This window comes from Saccoglossus kowalevskii, chromosome 11, assembly GCF_978046115.1.
Source record: "Saccoglossus kowalevskii chromosome 11, keSacKowa6.1, whole genome shotgun sequence".
Lineage (NCBI taxonomy): Eukaryota > Metazoa > Hemichordata > Enteropneusta > Harrimaniidae > Saccoglossus > Saccoglossus kowalevskii.
The window spans coordinates 29,050,411-29,072,980 of record NC_140651.1 but is presented as its reverse complement, the minus strand read 5'-3'; the positions used below and the strand labels follow the sequence as shown (position 1 = coordinate 29,072,980).

Here is a 22,570-nt window from a genome sequence, read left to right as displayed (position 1 = left end):
CAGTAAAACCTATCTACCCATATTTTTGGAAAAAATGAAGTATATTTTATACAAATAAGCATGCAAATTTTTATGCAAATTCCATTTAATTATTTGTATGTAGTGAATGCAATCTAGTAACTAGTTGAATAAAGTAAATTCTGAATACCATACTATAACTAATAACAAATAATTTTCACATTTGAAACCATGAATATGTTCTAGCAAGACAAGTTCTTTGTAAAAAATAAATAAAAATTAATATAAAATTTTCTACCCACCTCCTACCCAGTGTTTTGTATACAAATGCCCCTTAACTACATAATAAATCTCATTTGTAGAACTAACCTTGATGTAATCATTTTTTTCAAAATTGCTGGCTTTGTCACTTAAGTAGAGAGGGTTATACCACTCAAGTAGTGAGTAATACAGACCAAAATGCAAGTCTGTCTTCTTTGCTATTGAGGCTGCAAGTTCACCTAACAGGAGCAAACATGCCAATGGTGATTTATGCAAAATTGTTCAATTAGAAATATATTAAATCGTGCAAATATAATAGATGGTTACCAATAGTAATAGTTGTCAAAGGAAATTGGTGGTATATGTCAGATGATGTTGGAAGACAAGAAAATCGGTGAAAGTTATCTGACACTTTTTGCTTTAATTAGTATGTGGTTACCTGCTACAGATATGGATGGTTTATTATATAAATGATGTCATTCCGTGTCATTTCCCAAATATTCATTGATTGATTTCATTTATAAAAACTTGTAAAAGCAAACAAATAACAATTATGGCTAATTGGTGGCCATTTTTAACATAAATTTACCCAAAATTGAGGTATTAAGGAATTAATTTTTTCAAAAAAACTAATATAATAATATATCAATTATATAATTATCAACTTTTTCCAAACACCAATAATGGATTTTCTGAAATTTTATTTTTATTTAGTGTTGCTTGTTGTTATATGTATAATTAACTCACCAACAAGGTCCCTATGTGGACCACTGTCTACGGAATTACCAATGGATGACTGTTTAGAACCCCAGAGTGTCCAGCCTTCATGGTGTTTACTGGTTAGCACAACATATCTAGAAATATAATAACAATTCATTGACCTTAAGGTAGTTAGCTACCATGAAAACATGAAAAAAGTTGATCACAATAAATCATTCAAAAATTGTGGTGATGATTCACATACATGCATGTCATCTATATTTAATACTACATATCATTTTTTTAGCATAGGTAATGGAACAAAATTTTGAGATATGATGAAATGTTTATGCCATAGAAACCAATTGCAAACTATTCAAAAACGCAATTTTATCAATTTTCAAAGTCGTTTTGTGAAAAACTTTTATATAGTAACCCAACCACTCTTGATGAATTTCGAGAATTTCAGAATATTTTTTTTAATCATAATATATTGATAACCTCAAAGATTTATTAGATAAGGTTTTGCAGCTATTGTGTGTGTTTAGTAGAGTTTAGAGTAGATTCTACTTAGAGGTTATAAACAGCAAACGAGGATATTTGGTAGCGGATATATGACCTCAAATTAACATATTTGGCGCGAGATAATAACCGAGTGTAAGCTGTGCTGCAATGAACGTGTACGTTTCTCACAAGGAGTTTTCTTACAAAATGTGTATTATTATTATAATATTACCGATTGTTGGCCATTGTAATGCATATTACCAGTAGTACACATACCAGGTTTCCCTGTTTTGATCAGTTGATCATATCAACATTCATTATGAACAGTGCTCAAAGTCGTATAATCTTGAGTCAGTTAGGTATTTAAGCCAATTTATTCTGTTTTGGGACAGGATCACATGTTTTCTAGTGCCAAATATAAGACCTTGCTTCAGCCAATCAGATTTATAGACCCATGGAACCGGGAACAGCCACTGGTGGCTCTGTATACAATTGAAACCTCTTTAGGCTTGCCTATGCTCATGCAGACTTACAGTGTAAAAGCCAAAAACCCTTGTTAAATTTGGTGACCAGTTTAGTATAATAGAAAGCGTGTACAAATTACCATAATAGACAGAGTTGGGGTCAAGACTAAATATACGTAATTCCAGTGTTTCATAATAAATGTTTTCTATTGATAATTGCACTTTAAAATAATACTAATGAGATATGTCTACGTCATAACTTTGTTAAAGCTTATTTGCATATTGTGTATGTAGTGTGCATGCTTTCCGTATTCCACAACCAATGTGTCATCACAGTGAGGTCAATTGCAATTTATGTTTTATGTAAGTGATGTTCAGCGCCGTCACTGAGGTTTATCAATCAAACTTCATCGATGGTGTTTAACGTTGTGTTTGTATTCGAAGCCCACACATAAGTGACGCTATCAGATATATACACAAGCTAACAAGCCACAAGCCAACAATGAGCTAATTAAACAATAATGAACGACCCGCCAACCCATAATGGGCGAAAGCTGGATTTGCTGCCACTAAAAATCCACAGTGAACGGAACAGTCACTGGCCCATAAATATGAAATATGCCAGCACAGCGGCATCAGTCGCTGAATCAAGGAAGCGCGCATACTAGATGGAACGCTCCGACCGAGCGCACTTTAGCGTACAGAGCAGACAATGCCCTCACAAAATTGTATGATTTAGATACTAGTATTGAAATTTGCTTTGATGCCGATTTTAGTATTAAATACTTGTTATGGAACAATTTCTCTTCTTTTTAAATAGTTTTTCCTTTATTGGTTTTCTAAAACAACATTGTATTCATATCCATGGCACATGACTTTGATGCTCATTAATGGGATATATTATCGCGAATAATCTGCTGCAATGACGTCATAAAATCCACTGGCGTTGATAATGCTATAATATAATATAATAAAACATAAATACATACACCTATTACCAGTCTCTTTATGGTGACATAGAATAGTCCTATGCTGTAACTCAGAGACCCAATTACAGTAATATCACGTTTATCTAAAAACTTGAACCAAATCCTCAATTTTTATTCCCATATGACCTTGTACATATATACCTTGTATACTAGTAAGCAATCGATTCACAAAATGAAAAAAAAAAACTTTTGTGAAACTGAATTTAGTCACTGTAACATGGAGTATAGAATCAAATTAAGAAACACAAAATCACAACAAGCTAGACTGAAACAAATGAAAAATAATGAGCCAAGTTACTATAAATAAATATATTTTTGCTAGTTTAAAAAAAATGAACATATTTTTAAAAGCATCTGTATGAATGCAATGAAATTAATTTCTATTCCTATCAATGCAGTGATGACAAATCTCACAGCTGTTACTGCATGGTTGGTTTCCATTGCTTCCACTTTTGATTTGTATCAGGATTAAACATTACTAAAAGTCAGTGAATGGAAATGATTCGAAGGACTCTCCTGCCTAGCTGCCTCCATCTGTTTTCTCTATTTTTCAACACTGAAATGAGAAAACAAAAAGAGGCAGCTGGAGTACGGTCTCTTGTCATTTGAGCATGGATATACAATCACTTGAATTTATGTAGAGATGTAACAGTTTGTCACGATTCGGTTCTAGAAATGATAATGCATATTTAAATTTTGTATGCATGCCATTTTGAGTGGTGTAATCAAATACAGGCAGGAACTATGTGATTGACAATGACTTGTTCAATTAAAAATAGCCACCAGAATAAGGTGAATGTTATCTGGAATCTCACAAAGTCATTGTTTTGCTCAAGCTAATTCAGAAATTAACAATTTCCCTTATTCTTTACTATAGCGAATTTCTGAAAGGATGCTTCATGGAAATTCAAATGAATTGTCATAACAAGTTTGCATGTATTTCATTTTGTAATAGAGAATGCAATTCTGTAACAGAACTGCAACCCTATAACAACCATTGCCAGTGCTTGCCAACTCTAATTGTCTAAGCGTGCAGTCAAAAGAATAACTACCGTACCTTGCACCTGATGCCTGAAATAACTCCGCCCAATAATCAGCGTTGAATTTCTCCGCTGTGAAAAGTGCAATAAAATCTTTATATTCTTTTATTTGTGGGTAATTTTTCTTCATGTAGTCCACAATGGCAGGATCTTTTTTTGTTTCCCAGTTGTACCAGAACCACTCACTTCCAAATGCGGGGACGGAATACAGTCCCCAGTGGAGAAAAATACCGAACTTGGCATTATCATACCAATCAGGTAATGGACGAGTGTCCACCGATTCCCAAGTTGGTTTGTATTGTCTGAAAAAAGATAAAAATTATTGAGTGTATACTGCAAATATGTATAGTAGTACGGTATCATAAAACACACAACAAATCAGTTTTTAAGACTTTAGTTTCAGTGTTATACTAAACAATTTACTTAATGTGATTAATTAAACTTGAAAATGTTTGATTCGAATAAAAACAAAACAAGAATAGAGTCATACATGTATATACTAAATGTATGAATTTTGTTCAAGAAACAACTAATGCAGATTTATAACTTTGAGTGGCAAAGTCAATTTTTGTCACATTTCACAAATTGTTTCTGTATTTTTACAAAATTACAAAAATCTTGATCAAGATCTGTCGCTGAATTATGTTCATTTGCTCAAAAATTAACCCTTTCAGCACAATAATTTTTTAACCAAAATTTGTAATTATTTTTCTATAATATTTTTGATCATTTTGGACAAAATGAACATAACTTTCTATTGGCTGCATGTCTAGATCAAATTTGTACTGCAACATGCTTGTCCATAATATGTATATACTGTGTACTTTATTTTCACTGACATTTAATTTCACTATTTTGATATTTTGAGCAATTTCACTGGGTTTCAAGTTTTAAGTTTGTGTGGTGGGGAACAATGAGTTCTAACGTTATTTTACACTTCTAATTTTAGATTTAATTTAGCAAATTTTAATTATCAACAAAAATAACGAAATGGAACTAAGTAAATAATTAATGTGTTAACGGTATAGCAGACAATGAAATGGTAATATGATAGATGTACTGCCTACCTGGATCTGTTGTATTTTATTTATATATAGCAAGAGTACCAATCAACCAATCATGTCATACCAAATGTTGCATGTACATGTATGTACATGATAGTATTAATAAGGATTATATAAGTCTATATATGTACATATTTCTAACATATACCCCAGTACTGTCTAGACTTGAAGACGTAAAACTAAGTGTTCTGAATCTAAATAGAGAATTTCTGTTCCTGATTCAGAACAAGTAACCATAACTTGGCAATTGGAATGGAAAGGCATACTCAGCCTACAACCACACTAGAACATAGGATCTGCTGGTGTTACATTATAGCATTATTTTTCACCACCTAGTCACAGACAGTGTTTTAACCTAATTTACGATTATATTTTCTGCATATTCATTATGGCAGCTCTTTGTGAATTGAATCTAATTTTATCATGAACATTAAACTGTCACCTCCACACTCTTTGAATAAATACATGTTCATAGAAATATGACATGGTAATTAACTTCTATGCACCGTATGTAAAATATAATTCATATACAATATCATTGTAATCTCAACCAATGATTTTGATATTTGGATACTATTATAATGATGAATTGATGTCCCATCTGCACATCACATTATGCGACTCTAATTTATGCATATATACAGAATATATAAGATTTAATCTGTATAATTACTGAATTGCTGAATGGATATGCTTACTTTGGTGGCTGTAAAGTGGTTACTATGACACTCAGTCGTTTATGAAGGCCAAGATGTTTGCCAAATAACAGAACCAGTAGAAGCAGCAAAATACAGCATAGAATTAAACGGAATTTGTCCCTTGATACCATTTTGAAGAATGATATCCATCTCATTGTTATTCATCCACAATCTGATACCAGACATTACCAGGTCATGCAAGCATCCATCCACACACAGCTGTTTATTGTTTTCTGTGTTTCTTTGAGCTTTAACCCCTGTGTCAACTGAGGTTTCAACTTTGTACCCCCTAGGTTGGTAAGAATAGTTTCCTTTAGCTGAATCCCTATGTAATAGTAGTGATAATAATAAATTTATTGCATCGTTAGAAATAGTTTCCAATTCCAATTGTCACTTATTGCTATTTCTGATTACAAATATTTTTTTATTTACCTAGTTTATCTGGGCGTCTATTTTTACTTCTGAAATATTGATATTATTTAATAACTTGACTGTTTGGTGTCATGAAGAAATGTTCTTCATTCAATTTTCATCTCGAAACATTGCTTACAGATTCTAAAGTCTTCTAAAGGTATTGGGTTGGGTATGTCTACCCTTCTCAATTTCTAATACATGACTGCTTATTCTCAAATGAGTTATTATGATTTTATGTTTCAGATTACACAAGAGCAAATATGGTTCAAAAGTGTATGAGTTTTTAAAAACTGTAAATTTTGTTGCTTTTGTTCTTGAAAAGCTGGTTTTGTTTGTAATATTATTGTCTGGTAAGTCACTAATATGATAGCAGTATTTTATAAGATTTTCCTGAATATCTATGAGTACTGGTAATGGAAATTCACATTATGACTTATTGAATGACTACAGGATTCCTGATAAGTTATAGCCCAGTGTATTTTTCTATGATTTCTTTGTTATTTTTAGACTAAATGGAAGTAATTTTCCATTACCTACAGGTCTTGACCAACATTTTTGAAAGGTAACAAATTTGACTTGGTGTTTAAAGTCTATTTCCAATAAAGCCAAAGAAAGAAAAATGTTTCTGTGTAATTTGTTTTCTAAAATTGATGTTTGGCAGCTTTTATTTTAGTTCCTGGACCCAGGCAGACAACGGTGATTTATATTTTGACTTCCATGCATCTTCATACGTATCTTGAACATGTCTGATCTGATTTAAACATCACATATACTGTACATCACATATCTTTGGCGATATATGCATGTCTATTTGTTTCATGATCCAATTAAAGATGGCCAAATGGAAGCCATTTTTGTGTTAAAATTCATCAAAAGCAAGCTTTTCCGCCATTCTGGAACCAGATCTTGGTTGTGTGTGACTGGATTTTGTTCAACCAGTCATGTTCAAACTTTACATTTTTCTTAAACATGGGAACTTACAAAGACTATGCAATGCAATTACTTGTTAAATTTAATTTGTGATTTATTTATTTCATATTTTATTATTATTATTACATCTAAATGTTTATTTGTTTGTTTGTTTGTTTACAGATTACTAGTGTTGAAGTTCTGAAAGCGTATATCAATAGAATTCAAGAAGTGGAACCAATTATAAATGCTGTGGTTTGTGATAGATTTGATGAAGCATTGAAAGAAGCCCGATATATAGATAAAGTATTGGATTCTGGAAATGTTCCTGCTTACTACTCCAGGGAAAAGGCACCATTCCTTGGTGTTCCTTTCACAACTAAAGAAGCCTTTGCACATAAAGGTATATTGTAATTTGATAACAATTAAAGTCAAAACGAACACTACTGGCATTGCCATATTTTTTTTTTCAAGTGCATGCTCTTAAATTCTCTTCAAGTCTATTGTCAAGCCTACTTAACATTTGTATAAATATCAGACATGTCAGAGGACAAATAAGTTTTTAGCTCCGCTGTCGACTTTGTCGAGCGGAGCTTATCATATGAGTGATTGTCGTCGTCCGTGTCAATGTTTTACTTGTTCGACTTCTTCTTGAAAACTATGAGCCTGAATGCTTTGATACTTGGTGTATATGTACCTTGGGTAGACCTTTCTTAGATTTGTTCATTTCATGATGATATCTTCAATTCTCTAATTTTGATGAATATTTTTGTCTTTTTTGGTAAAAAGTGATATTTTCGACTTATTGTTAAAAACCACAAGTTCGATTGCTTTTATATTACATATATAGGTACTACATGTGGACCTCTTTCAGATTGTTAATTTCATGGTGATATCTTCAATTATCTAATTTTAATGATTATTTTTGTCATTTTTGGTGAAAAGTGATATTTTTGAATTCTTGTTAAAAACAGCAAGTCTACATATTGTTAATTTTTTAATGATAACAGCGGAGCTATCTCAGTCGACAGGCTGCTTGTTTCTATTACCCCTGCAATAAATAATATGAGGTTATACAATATACCTCAAAGTATGCACGAAGACAGTACAGCAGGCGTATCGTCCGACGGGCAGTGAAGGTTGATGCGACGGCGTACTATCTGAGTGCATACTTTGAGGTATCTTTGTAATAACCTTAATATTATACATATTTTCCTTCCAAAGGATACATCATGAGAATGCCGAAATACAAAACGTTTAGAGCAGAATCAGCAAACTTCTTTGAGTGGAGTCCGGTCAAACCCTGGTGGCAGCCATATCATATTTATTTTTATTATTAGAGGATGCTTACACGCATAATCATTCCATATTTGGAATTCGCATTTCCTAATATGGTACTAGGTAGGATGAAAATATCCTGTAAAATACCGCAAAATTACGGTATGCTGTAACTTATGGTATTACGATGACAGATGTATAATAATTCAGGTTATCGAATGTTTTGCTTCTCTGCAGCTATTATTTGGAACAGTCTACCCACGGTTGTAAAAACTAGTTAAAATTCACTACGTTGAATTACCCACCATAGACTCCCGTCAGTCAAAATGACTCGTTTGAACTGTAGGCATTATTCAGCAATTCTGCCAATGACGGAGAGATAGAATCTAGGTCAGGGGAAGCCCCATGACCTCAAGACTCTTTTCCCTTACGTCACAAACCACGTGACCAAGGCCATATGATGGCGCCATTACAGCTGGCTAATCACTCTGCTTTTTCTAGCTTGAGTTGTTGCCGCTGACGCGGCATCTGACATTGTAGCTGGTAGGATAAGTTTTCCTTGTCATTTTTACCCTCGTGTCGTTTTCCACTTTGTGTGTAGCATTTTTCACAACAAAGAATTAAAACCCGGGCGACGTAGCTTAATCACTTGTTAGTTTCATGGCGGCACCTTTTACTACTGTAATTCGCTTTCCTCATGCATGTCGTCTTCATTTTATGCTTGATCTACGTATTTAGAAATGAATAGATGTAATGACTGCACCAGGGCTCAATGCCGTTTTTTTGTCTACTCGTTTTTGAGTCGACTGTGCAGTGGTTATATTCAGAATTTACCAGCATAGAACCCGCATCCGATAAGCTTTTTGCGGGGTTCGGGGTTTTTGCCTTGAAGACGTGTGCTTTTCACTGGAGTTCTGAGGCCTGAGATATTTTCTCAGAGCCATCAAAATCACTGAGACTGATCGCGTCGCTCGTATTTTCACAGTAAAAATTGGTTAAAATGAGTTGCGTGTTTGGCATGAGTGGAAAGTCCTCACGCTTGGCTACCGGTGCTTCGTGTTCCAGGACGTCAAATAGGAGGCCCGACGGTGGAGGTACCCATATGTTTTCGGTCTCCCTCGCTGATTAGAGGGCATCCTCACAGGCTGTGTTTTCAGGCGGTGATTTACCCGATTTTACCGGCTACAGCGAGGATGTGCCCCTGGAGGTCTTTCCTCATATGGGGCCCATTGTGGGTCCCTTCGTGGATCCTTCCTCGCACGGCACCGGGTTTGCCAAGTTGAGGGCTTTGGTCGAAGGACTGTCGGAGCAAATTGCATCTCTGGCAGGCCGGGTAGATCAGACGCAGTCGGAGCGAGCTGCCTCCACTGCGGCCAACGGTGGGCAAGCAGGAAGAAACACAAAAGCATCGTTTGCATTCAAACACGTCTCTTCCGGGAACCCCCTGTTCCCAGCCGCGGCTCTCCCACTGATTTGGGTGAGGCCAAGGCTCAGGCTAGTTGCACCAGGTCTCCTCTGGGGCCTCGGGCACTGAATGCCAACGGGGTGCTGGCAGCCAAGCCTCTGATCTTGGGGCAGGGCTTTCGGGGCAGGGCACACGTTGCACCCCCCTACTTTCAGCCAGCCAGGGTTCGTCGCGCGATAATGGTACAACGGTAACGAATTTACCCTTGTGTCCGGTCTCCGCTGTGGGTTTTGACTCCCTTCTTACCGACCCACGGGTGTCCCCAGAAGGAACCGACCCTGTCATGAGATGCACAGTTGAACACGCCCTCTCGCATATTTAAAGTGGAAAGGAGACAGTTCGTTCGCGTCAGATACAGCTGGTACCTCGGGCGGTCCCTCAGAGTCTTCCATTCGTAACAACTCGGTGAGCCACGCCTTTCGGGTGATACGGAGTATCATCGATCCTAGTGACATCACGCCCTGAGGGCAAAGTTGCTTGAGTGCTTTATTGTGCGTGCCCAGGACTCTGAGGCCTCGGAGACAGAACGCACCAGCCTCCTAGACCAGGCGACACATTTACTGGTGGGCCACCGCGACATCCCCTAGCGTCACCTGGCTATCTTTGCCGACAGACTGGACATCTTCCCCTCTTTGTTCGGGGAATGGTGGGTACTGTCTCAGAGCTTCGGAGTGCAATGAACTAGAGGGTTCAGATCAAATCAGTTAGCCAGTTGGCCCTGCCAAGGGTAAGCGGAGGGCACCCCAAGCACAGAAAACACAACGCCCTAGGGCGTCGTCCCCTAGCCAGAGTCAGCCAGGAGGCAAGCGATCATACCCTTGCACAGGAGGGAAGAGTAGTGGCGTTCCCCCAGGGAGGAAAGGGTTAGGTGGTGGTTCCTCACCCTCCTCAGGCGGTCGTCTACCCCAGCAGTGGGGGAAGCGTGTTTGACGCTTACCTCTGCGACCGGGGGAATAGGCATGTGTTCGGCGAGTGGCCAGGTCACAACTTAGTGACTACCTTGGGGAAACTCACCTCATGGGAGAAGAGAGCACCCACACCTCGCAAATGCAGAACCCATGGCCACATATCCCTGTTGTACACAGATTGCGGTTTGGAGACAGCAGGTGACCGATCCCTTGACCTTTCCAGGTAGTGACATTCAGTTACAGGATACCGCTGAAATCTCCATCTCCCTCGTCAGTGTCTCCCCTATTGGGCACTGCCAGGGGACCCCCGCAAGGCGGAAGCAATCAGGCAGGAAGTAGCAGTTTGCTGGAAAAGGGTGCCATACATAGGGTAGATCAGTCGGCGTTAAGTCCAGGCTTCTACCCTTCTGTGTTCATAGTACCAAATTTACAGGTGGCCGGCATCCAGGTGTGTAGGCAGACTGAATCAGTACGTGCTCCTCGATCGGTTCCGCATGGAGGCGCCATTCAGGGTTCTTCTCTAAATCCACCGTTTCGACTGGCTAGCCCCACTAGACTAAAGCGGGGCCTACGTGCACATACCGATGCACCCAGCGAGTTGCCATCTCCTTCGAATCGCCCATTTGGGTTATGCACAGCGCCCTACATGTTCACCAGAGTGATGAAACAGGTAGTGCTGCTGCTTCACCGCAATCCATACCTAGACGACTGGTTACTACACAACCTGGACAAGGGGTTATTAGCCAAACACGTCAGGCTAACACAGGATTTACTTCACCAGTTGGCCTTTTTATTAAATCTACAAGTTCCATCTTGACCCAATGCACAGTTGGTGTTCCTGGGCATAGAGTTTGACACAGAGGTAAGCTTGGTATAGCTATTTCAAGCATGTTGCTAAGCACTAAGCAGCCTAGCCGAACGCTTAGTCAGCATTCCCTCAGTGTCCCTCCAAGAACAAATGCGAATCATCGGAATGATGACCTTAGTTCAAAGGGTGGTTCCCCAGGCCGCACTACGCAGTCGCCCGGTATAAAGCTTGTTGTTACAATGCCGAGCTCTCCTATGGGAGCTAGATAGGCAGGTTTTGAAGGAAGCCCTGCCCTGGTGGTCGTCACTGGAGGCCCCTTGGACCCACTCGCCGCAGGTATGACTCTGGTAACAGATGCCTCCCCCAAGGTTGGACGAACAAGCCCAAGGACATGGCCCCCGCATTAGTTTCGGGACTACCATATCAATCGGCTCAAAGCACTGCACTGCACTTAGCTTTCTACCCGTAGTTTGAAACCAACATTCCTGCCGACTCTAGGAGCCTGGGCCAGGGTCGCTTTGCTAACCCCGTGGACCCACTTAGTTGTGTACGCCTTTCCTCCCTTCCCGCTAGTTCACCGGGCACCGGAGAAAACTTTGACAGGTGCACACCTGCATATTGTCATTGGTCGCACCCAATTGGCCAACCAAGACCTAGTTTCCACTTCTGTCGGAAATACTAGTCGAAACACGAGTAGTGCTTCCGGACTTATCGGACCTGCTGTCCCAACCGGACGGCACACTACCAACGAGCCCAGCGGGTAGCTCTTACGTGCATGGAGGCTCTCAGTAGAGCCTCACATACGAAAGCTTTATCTGAGCCTGCTGCCAACTTCCTGGCCAGGGCGAACAGGGATTGCACCAACACTGCCTACATTTCTAGGTTGCAAGCATACACTGAGTGGTGTAGCGGAAGGGAGATTGATCCATACCATCCCTCTATTGGCCAGGTAGCAGGCTCCTTCATCCACCTGTTTGACAAACTGGGTTTGTCCTACGCAGCGATCGTTGGCTACAGGTCGGCCTTGTCCCCCACCATTTAGAACATTCAAAAACAAGACTAGCCAATTGTCCTATTATTAGGAGACTATTTACTGCTTTCCAGATGCCGAGACCCCATACAAGGGAACCGCCCAACTGGGATTTGTCGGTTGTGTTGTCTGCTCTAAGCAGACCGCCCTTTGAGCCTCTCCGATCAGCACCACTCAAATTTTTTACATGGAAAATAGTCTTCCTACTGGCCCTCGCCTCAGGTAGGCGTCGGCCAGAGCTAGGGGCATTGTTCTTCTTGGATGATGTACCGCCATTATGGATAATCAAGTTGTGCCAAGGACACGAATCGGTTTCTCGCCAAGAACCAAATCCCAGGACACCCGATCGTCATCCCCCGGCTGTCAAATTTTGTCTGCTCGGAGGGTCAGGAGGAATTGCTTCTCTGCCCAGTTTGAGCACGGTGTTGCTACCAACCGTACTAAGGATTCAGGACGGTGTGCCAGGCACATGTCTTTGTGTTACGGCCCAGGCAGGCAGGATAGGCCGGCCTCCCCAACTTCCATAACCAGGTGGTTCACTGAGACTGTATTAGAGGTCTATAATACCTTAACTTCCTTGACACACAGCTTGCAGAAACACCAAGTATGAGCACATGAAGTCTATGCGATTGCTAACTCACTAGAGCTAGCGTCAGGCCCCCCCCCCTCGAGCACACACTGAGGGCAGGCTTCTGGAGAACGCAGAACTTCTTTATCAACTACTACCTAAGAGACACCAAATCCATTGAGGAGAGTCTCTAGGTTGGGTCCCTGTTAGTGGGTCAGACTTGGTTTGCTGACCCAGCCCGAACGACCAGAAGGGTTCCTGCGGATAGGCGATAAGTCAGTCTCGGCATTTTTGTGGACAGATCTCTCTACCATCAGCACTCTCTGGAAGCTCCAGGTCCCACTTTTCGGCCTATGTCCTCATGTAGAACTTTTTCGGTCTTTACTTCGAAAGCTAGCTCTTTTTGATATATGTTGAGTTTTACATACAAACAAGCATTACGTAAATCGGGTGTACGCATTGAGTAAATACAGTACAACATGTGTATGTTTCTTGGAATTCATTACATGGGCTATGTGCAGAGGAAAGGTTTTTGTAATCGTTTGTTAGGACCCACTGTAATAGTAGATATCACAAAATTCAACGAAATATTCAGGTGAATATTCAGGATTTGAGAGAGTCTAAAAAATTTAACTGCGTAAACATGGAAAATTACTTTTAAAAATGTTCTGATAATAATTAAAATCATTCTTTTATTTTCTCGTGACCCAGGAATGACAAATACTAGTGGGCTCGTCAGCCGAAAGAACATGTTATGTACGAAAGATGCTGCAGTTGTTGCGAGAATGAAAGAGGCTGGAGCAATCCCGATAGCAGTAACGAACTGCAGCGAGTTGTGTATGTGGTATGAATCCAGTAACTTTATCTACGGAAGATCAAATAACCCTTATGATGCAAGGAGAATAGTGGGTGGAAGTTCAGGTAAGATATCATTTTATTGGAGATGCTCGATTGTTTGAGTTACAAACATGACCACGCCCTTATTTTAGAAACCACGTCCAAATTGTAACTTGATTTAACAATTTAACAGTTAGCAAAACTTAGCGTTACAAGCAACATATTTTTTTTTTTTTTATTGAATGTACACATTTAGTAACTCAAACTTTAATGGACAGTTAACCAAATATTGAGTTACAGGTAACATAGATTTATTGTTTTGTTTAATGTTCAAATTTAATAACTCAAATTTTAATTTCCTGTTAACCGAACTTCGAATTGCGGGAAACATAAAAACGTTAAACAAAAAAACAAATTTGTGTTGCCCGTAACTCAAAGTTTGGTTAACTGTTAAGTGAATATCGAGTTATAATTTGGGGGTAGTTTTGCAAAAGTAGGCATGGTTTTTAAAATATGGATGTGGTTATTTTTTAACTCTATGTTCGTAACATAATGTCTGTATCTCAAACAATTCAGCATCTCATTTTATTGAACCCAAGCTAATGAATCAATAGTAAGGACTTCAAAGCAATAGAGTTTTTAACTCTAATTTTTATTCTGATTTTCTTATTCCCATTTTAATTAGCTCCGCTGTTGACTTTGTCGCACGGAGCTTATCATATGAGTGATTGTCCGTCGGCATCCGGCGTCCGTGTCAATGTTTTACTTTTTCGACTTCTTCTTGAAAACTACAAGCCTGAATGCTTTGATACTTGGTGTATATGTACCTTGGGTAGACCTCTCTCAGATTTGTTCATTTCATGATCATATCTTCAATTCTCTAATTTTGGTGAATATTTTTGTCATTTTTGGTAAAAAGTGATATTTTCGACTTCTTGTTAAAAACCGCAAGTCCAATTGCTTTGATATTACATATATAGGCACTACATGTGGACCTCTCTCAGATTTGTTCATTTTGTAATGATATCTTTAATTCTCTAATTTTGGTGAATATTTTTGTCATTTTTGGTAAAAAGTGATATTTTCTTTTTGTTAAAAACCACAATCATTTATGGTGAAAAATGATATTTTTGAATTCTTGTTGAAAACAGCAAGTCCCATTGCATTGATACTATACATATTGTTCATTTTCTAATGATATCTTCTGTTCTTTAATTAAAATGTGCATTGCTAACAGCGGAGCTATCTCAGCCGAGAGGCTGCTTGTTTTTATTTTTGATTACATTGACCTTTGAATTGATTGGAATAAAAACTGTCAGAACAGTGAAAAATTGAAACTCCCCCCATGTAGGATTGAAACTCACAACAGTATACAAGATAGACATGCTTTTACCAGTAGACTGTCTACTCGTTATGAAGCAAACACTGATGATAGGGTTTTGTCATGTTAGTCGTTCATTTGAAGCATTTAACAATTGATTATATTTTAAAAATTAGATCAGCTATTGTGACATAGTTTACAGTTTTAATTTCTCTTTATTCTCTCAATATTTATTTTGTCTTTGTAGGTGGTGAAGGCGCTCTGCATGCTGCTTCAGGTACGCCTATTGGCATCGGTTCTGACATCGGTGGTTCCATCAGAATGCCCTGTTTTTTCAATGGAATATTTGGACATAAACCATCATCAGGTAAACTCTTAGCATTCAAACCGAGCAGTGTTTTCATTAAAGAGCCATTAAACTGTACATGTTATATGCATGCATAAACAGCACCTAGACAGCTGAAAAATTAAATAAATACTTAAAAAAAAAAAAAGTGAAGCAGCCACCATTTTTATTTTTGTCGGTTACAAATTGCAGGCAATAAATCTAAATAAAACATAGAAAGTTAAACAAAATAAAAAATCTAAGTCAAGTTTGTAACTCAATGTCCGTATCTCCATTATTTGTGGAGCTAAAACAAAATTGCTTTCTGATTGCTTTTATTGAGATATTGTCTGTCATTTGCGTCAATCAGTTTTTATGCAGTAATGGGGGTTGATATTTTAAGCTTCATGATTTCTTTGCTGGTTTCCGTCATTCTAATGACTCCCGTGCTGAAATCAACGCCTCTACACAGGCACAATTTGAGAGCATGTAAGTTTCTATAGTAATGGTGGAAATAAAAGCTTGTATATTTGGCAAAACAAAAGTTTTGCTTGTTTTTAGTTTCAAGATTTGCAAAAACAGTAAAATCAAAAACAAGCAACATTTTAACTATATTATATATCTTTTATTCACTGCCACTCTCTAGGTATTATTCCAAACTTTGGTCAGTTTCCAATGGCAACTGGTAAACGAAATGATTTTCTCTCAACTGGGCCAATGTGTCGATTTGCAGAAGATTTGGAGCCCATGTTCCGTGTGTTGGCCGGAGAGGAAGGACTGAGCAAGTTAAAGATGGATACGACTGTAGACTTAAAAAGTTTGAGGTATTTCACTATTGTGGATGATGGGGACGCAGGTTATTGCTCACGAGTCAGTCAAGAACTCAGAGACGCCCAAGCCAAGGTGAATGACCTATTCATTCATTTCTGATAACACCTTGATAACCACGAACGACAAACTTAATCACAAATGTTGAGTTCACATTTGTAAACAATATTATTGAATTCACTGAACAAGCAAGTGGCAAATTTAATGACATTTACGATATCAGTTAAAAGTTTTATGCTATGTTCAATTAAGTTAAAGATTGTAGTTAAAATTTCATATTAAATAAAAAAAATAAATAATATCATGTGTGTGAGCTCTCAGTATTCCACATCAAAATTAAGCGATGCATATGGGTTGATTCATCAAATTTTAAACAAAACTTTCTATTTTTTCAGGCTGCTAAATATATAGAAGAGTCGCTCAATGTCCCAGTCGTGAAGACCATGGTACGCAGGCTTCGTCTCTCACTCCCGATATGGTCCGCCATGATGTCAAAACACGGTGAGGTGTCTTTCACAGATCTAATGACCGACGGCGGGCCGCAGGTTTATCCAGCGTGGGAGCTTATCAAGTGGGTCTTTCAACTCTCCAATCACACTCTTCCAGCCATCGGTTTAGGAATCGTAGAAAAGTTTGATGAGATGATGATGTCTAAGGACCTGCAGGAGAGGCTCTGTAAGGCTAGCGATAAACTCCGCCGAGATTTTGAAGAATTGCTTGGTTCTGATGGTGTTCTTCTTTATCCTTCTCATCCCAAGGTAGCCCCATACCATAATTCACCTTTGTTCACACCCATGAATTTTGCTTACACTGGCATTTTCAATATGATGGGTTTCCCAGTTACCCAGGTGCCTCTTGGGTTGAATGCAGACGGGGTACCTCTTGGTGTGCAGGTCATTGCCCTCACTCACAATGATCATCTTACCATGGCTGTTGCTAGGAAACTAGAGGAAGCTTTTGGTGGATGGAAAGAGCCGGTTTAGAGATATCCTAACTTGTAATAAATATTTAAGAAATAGATTATTAGAACTGAGAAAAAAACTGAAACAAATTTGTAACTTATGTACAGTGAATTTCATGAAGGCATGAATTGTTTTTGTTTTTTGAAAATTTATAAAATATTTATAAATAATTTATTTTGGAAGACTTTCACACTTCATTCCAATCCATTATTACCCATAAGTCTTTGCAGTTTCCTTCATCATTGGCTGATTTATTGGCATGCATCTGCAAATGTTTGTGATTGGTTCATTTTAACCATCATTTGAGATTCAACAATATTTATAAATATTTTATATAAAAAAATATTCATGCATTCATGAAGTTCACTAAAAGATTTATATTTGTCAAATAATGTTGAGATAATTATTACTTTACGTGTCAGCTGCTAATGTTTTGACCTGAATTTTTTGGCTTGGTTTTCATAATGGTAGCCTAGAATTTATAATCTTTTTTGAGGGCTCCAAGACCTCTACAAAATGTGCCTAGCATTGAGGCTCAGTTTTCTTCAAGTTCTTCATGCAAATCTTTTTGAATATTTCCTACTTTGGGTTTTCGTCAAGTAAAATACTGTTTGTTCAATTGTGAGTTTAAAGTTGTATTGTCTACTGAATTTTAATTCAACCACAATTTTCTATATTTGGAATTCACATTACCTAATATGGTAGGATGCAAACATCCCATCCCATCCCATCCCATCCCTACCATGAAATCATGATACGATGACAATATTTTTTGCGTCAAAAGCTTTCAAACAAAATATTTCCCATAATGCAACTTGAAACTTTCAAATGATTGCATGACACTGATTACATTTAAAGAATGACATGTAATGCTCAATATCCGACCACAATCATGTTTAATGGGAGTTGATGCTAGGCATTTATTGTACAGGTTTTACAGACTTTGAGAAACTCTTAGATTCTAAGCTAATATATTGGTAACCAAAGTATGGTGCTCTCACAATGCAATAGAACATTATTTAAAATTCAATATATAAATGTTTTTATTATATAGATGTTTACAGAATTTAATTTACACAAAGTATATTTTTAATTTACCAGTAAGCTTCTTTTACCAATTATAAGTGATGTCGTCTAGCTATACAACGTACTTGTATATCTTGTTGTGTATTGTTTTCATTAATTTACTAATGCACAGTTAGGTGCAGCACAGATATCTTAATGAAATTCGTTTCTATTGTAGACACCATTGACTCATCAGTAGCAGGTACAATGTCTTGATTGTATTGTCGGCAACTCTTGAGTAATGTAACCAAAATCCAAATCTGAAAGTTACAACAGTTATACTGATTGAAACCTGACATATTTGTCTGTCTATTAACTAACTTCACTACAATCAGTTGAGGGACTGTGCTACAATAAATCTCCTCATTTACAGCTTTAGGTGCCCGTTAAACAGAACAAACACAGGAAGTAGTTAATGTTCACGGCTTAAATGAGTTGATGACAGAAGTAATAAAGTTGTACTATAAATTCAAAAGTATTTGACCTAATGCTATACAGAAACCAACTCAAGTGTCTGCTACATGTTCATCTCAGATTAATTTTTATGGAAATACCCGTAGCTTCACTTTGAATAATGATTCTCTAATACTGTATATTATTGGTCATCAAACAGAGAATCCTGCATGGTGACTCAATGACACTTTCAGATACTTATCGGTGATGTCGGCTGTTGTCAATAAAATACAAGATATCTTGCGAATACTGTAGTTGTATTTTACGCAGCATCAAAGTCTCCAGACAAAATTTTGCCAACAAAACAACTTACAGTGTAATTACTGATATTTTGATAGAATATAATGTTCTATTTATGAAAATATTTCTTTTTATGATTTCACAATACACAAATATAACATCCAAATGGCTCTTTTATTTCTTTGAATGCCATAATTTTTCCCACCATAAATTTGGTTCAGTATTTTGCATTTTTTTATGCATTTTTCCAATATTCTTTTGTTTCTTTTGGAGCAGATAAACTAAATTTCTCATCACCTACAGCTCTTGTTCAAAATATCAGAAGAATGAAATAATTTATTTTGTGAAAGTTAAGAAGCTTTGGTATTGTCATGTCATGATATGCCTGTTGCATACCTCCACCAGTATATCACAGTCATAAATTATAAATTGATATTTTTCTGTTTGAAAAAATCTACTAAATCTACCAAATCAATGTGTTTACTTTTGATGTATTTTTACCTGATTATTAATTATTTTTTTAAAGAATATATTCAATAAGAAATAAAAATGCTCAATTTCCAATGTTCCTTTGCAGCTTATACATATATAAAAAAAGTATTATAAAGTCAAAACATTGTCTAAACTAATTTAGATTTACTTGAAGTTGACTTGAAAAAGACATTTAGTATCATTCCTATGTGCTAAGACTATTTAATTCCTATTGCTACAAGATATTACATTGTATTATTTCAAAAAGAAACACAATTTTTACCATATTTTTTCTCAACTAGTTAGAGAATTTGTTTTCCTGCCAAGTTAATGCATACACTCTCATGTATCATTAAGAATTAGACAAATACTATTGGATCATATCAATAATAAAATAAACAACTTTTTATCTATGCTGTCAACTTTGTCGAGCGGAGCTTATCATACGAGTGATTGTCCGTCGTCCGTGTCAATGTTTTACTTTTTCGACTTCTTCTTGAAAACTACAAGCCTGAATGCTTTGGTACTTGGTGTATATGTACCTGGGGTAGACCTTTCTTAGATTTGTTCATTTTGTAATGATATCTTTAATTCTCTAATTTTGGTGAATGTTTTTGTCATTTTTGGTAAAAAGTGATATTTTCGACTTCTTGTTAAATAACCGCAAGCCCAATTGCTTTGATATTACATATATAGGTACTACATGTGGACCTCTCTCAAATTTGTTCATTTCGTGATGATATCTTTAATTCTCTAATTTTGGAGAATATTTTTGTAATTTTTGGTAAAAAGTGATATTTTTGAATTCTTGTTGAAAACAGAAAGTCCCGTTGCTTTGATACATATTGTTCATTTTCTAATGATATCTTCTGTTCTTTAATTGAAATGTGCATTGCTAACAGTAGAACTATCTCAGCCGGCGGGCTGCTTGTTTGAACACCAATTGGTTTTCCAAAACTAGTTTGGATGCTGTTGCGAATCAATTTTCTGAATACTGTAAAATTCTTTATTTTAGCTGCAATTAATTTTTGCTGGAAAGATTTTTTGAGTGTTTTGTATAGAATTTATTTTCACTGATTTCTGATGAGTTGAATTTGAAAAGGTATATTCGCTGGATTTTATTTTCACTGAACCATTCCTTCAGCGAAAAAAGGAAAAATATTTCACAGAATATTTCTGTTGTAAAAAATGTAGATTAGAATATATTTAATATTGTTTTTTGATGAGATATGGTGATGATTATCAAAGATTTTAATTTGCAAACTTATATTAAAAAATAATAATTATTTTATTATTTTTAAGTAATATTATTGATGAAACACTGAAAATCTAATAGACATTTGCTTTGTACAAGAACAAATATATATTATATTAATTTTATTTTAACTATGTGTGAGTTGTGTGATAAAAATTTATTCAGGGTCATAGTTCAGCAAGTTTGGATTTTAAAGATGGTTACATGAAAATTTACATGCTTTAATAATTTTTATGTGAAACGAAATAATTTTTTTATGATGAAAATGTGCAATATTACTATGTGTTCTGACATTTTACCATATTTGCTCTATTTCAAGTACATCTTAAATAAAAGCATTCATAAACCAACAAATTTATTTATTTTGTGCTGGTTATTTGAAATATGACTTAATTTTTACCAAAATACACCTCTGTCATTTATATGCAAGTACATGCACTACTAATAGAGCAAACACAGTAAGTGTCACATATAAAAAAATGCAATATGAACAACTGAGCAGTGATTATTGTGATCATATTTATTTGATATGCATACGAGTATAATGCACTGATTACTTGCGCACAATTCAACACATTTGAGTGCATTTCAGTCTTAGTTCATATTTTTCAGTTTGTTGGGCAACTTTATTTTAATCTACTTGTTATGATTTTACTGCATAAATTTTTTTAAATGTGTCATTTACGTTTGATGTTTTCAATTTTCTTCTGGTATGATGGTAATGAAAATGTTAAAGAGCGGTTGTCATCGCGCTGCGCATGTGCGTGATTTGTGTTGATAAACATAGATTTTCTCACAATCTAATGCGCTCTTCTAATGGAAATCACAAGTATGAGGTTTGACCTTTGCGTGACTTGCACTGATTACTGTCTGTGACTCCTTCGATACCTTCAAATCACCTAAAAAATACCTAACTAAAGCTTGTAACATCTCAGTTTGAACTCGTTGATCTGCGCAACAGTCAAAGTCGCCCTCTTTGTTTATATGAGACTTGTATATCTTGCGCATGCGTGGTGTGGCGACTATCACCCTTTAATGTGTTGCCATGGCTACAAGTGTACCAATATAAAATAAATATGTGAAACCAGTGTTTACCCCTTAATGTCAAAATGTTGATTTTCTACAGGGTATGTAAGTTGAAATGTGAATGTTGTTGACCCAAAAGAAAAATGTATGCACACAAAATAAAAATAGAAAGATGCACATTAAGGTAATGATGACCTACTGAGAAATTTGTCACCATAAATGTGAGTCATCTTTCAAACAATATTTATCATTTTTACGATCATCAACAGATTTGAGGAGTAGGCTTTTTAGGCCTGCAAGTTCTTAAACTTTTTTGTCTTAATGTGAAATTCTAGGCTTCCAGACCCAAGGATCTGCCTTAGTTTTGAACACTATGTGGAACTACATCTTTTTAGATGATCAAATAATGTACTATCACTGTTGCAAATGTCAGCTTAACAGTGTCAGTCATTGTAAGAATTTGTATTGCTTGTCTAACACAATATTTGATTAAACATGTACATATTTAAAGGGCAGTGGTCGTCGCACCACGTCCTGTTTGATATGGGACTACTAGTAGTGATTTCGGTGAAATAAAGTCGGATCAAATGAATTAAGTATTCAGGCTCTGACTATTTGTATATTTCATTCTCTTTACATCAACTCACCTATGCATACAATAGACCTTTTAAACCGTATTGCTGACCATCAATCTTTGTGTTTTTGCGTTTTTATCATTGCTTTAGATCAA

At 36.7% G+C, this 22,570-nt stretch overlaps 2 protein-coding genes across 3 annotated transcripts in view; one reads left to right on the top strand and one right to left on the bottom strand.

Moving 5' to 3' along the window:
- The window catches only part of LOC100369272 (alpha-L-fucosidase-like), a 33,805-nt gene that overhangs the window by 5,176 nt on the left and 6,059 nt on the right, over window positions 1–22,570 (bottom strand). The window contains exons 2-5 of one of the 2 annotated variants that reach the window (XM_078008939.2): window positions 5,678–6,002; window positions 3,933–4,217; window positions 967–1,073; window positions 328–458 (exon numbers count right to left, since the gene is read on the bottom strand). In XM_078008939.2, the coding sequence (XP_077865065.2) occupies window positions 328–458; window positions 967–1,073; window positions 3,933–4,217; window positions 5,678–5,832 (678 nt within the window). In that variant the 5' untranslated portion in view covers window positions 5,833–6,002. The remainder of the gene's footprint in view (window positions 1–327; window positions 459–966; window positions 1,074–3,932; window positions 4,218–5,677; window positions 6,003–22,570) is intronic. The other variant, XM_085505103.1, reaches the window with a different exon arrangement.
- LOC100369128 (fatty-acid amide hydrolase 2-A-like) lies at window positions 6,604–17,723 on the top strand. Its single transcript, XM_085505342.1, has 6 exons — window positions 6,604–6,609; window positions 7,184–7,403; window positions 13,769–13,978; window positions 15,463–15,582; window positions 16,187–16,443; window positions 16,764–17,723. The coding sequence occupies exons 1-6, from the start codon at window positions 6,604–6,606 to the stop codon at window positions 17,349–17,351; spliced, it is 1,401 nt and encodes a 466-aa protein (XP_085361468.1). The 3' UTR covers window positions 17,352–17,723.

What these genes read in the sequence shown, in the direction of transcription:
- LOC100369128 (XM_085505342.1), top strand. An exon ending in AATAGTGGGTGGAAGTTCAG is followed by an intron (nt 13,979 to 15,462) that starts GTAAGATATCAT and finishes TTGTCTTTGTAG; the next exon opens with GTGGTGAAGGCGCTCTGCAT. An exon ending in TCAGAGACGCCCAAGCCAAG is followed by an intron (nt 16,444 to 16,763) that starts GTGAATGACCTA and finishes CTATTTTTTCAG; the next exon opens with GCTGCTAAATATATAGAAGA.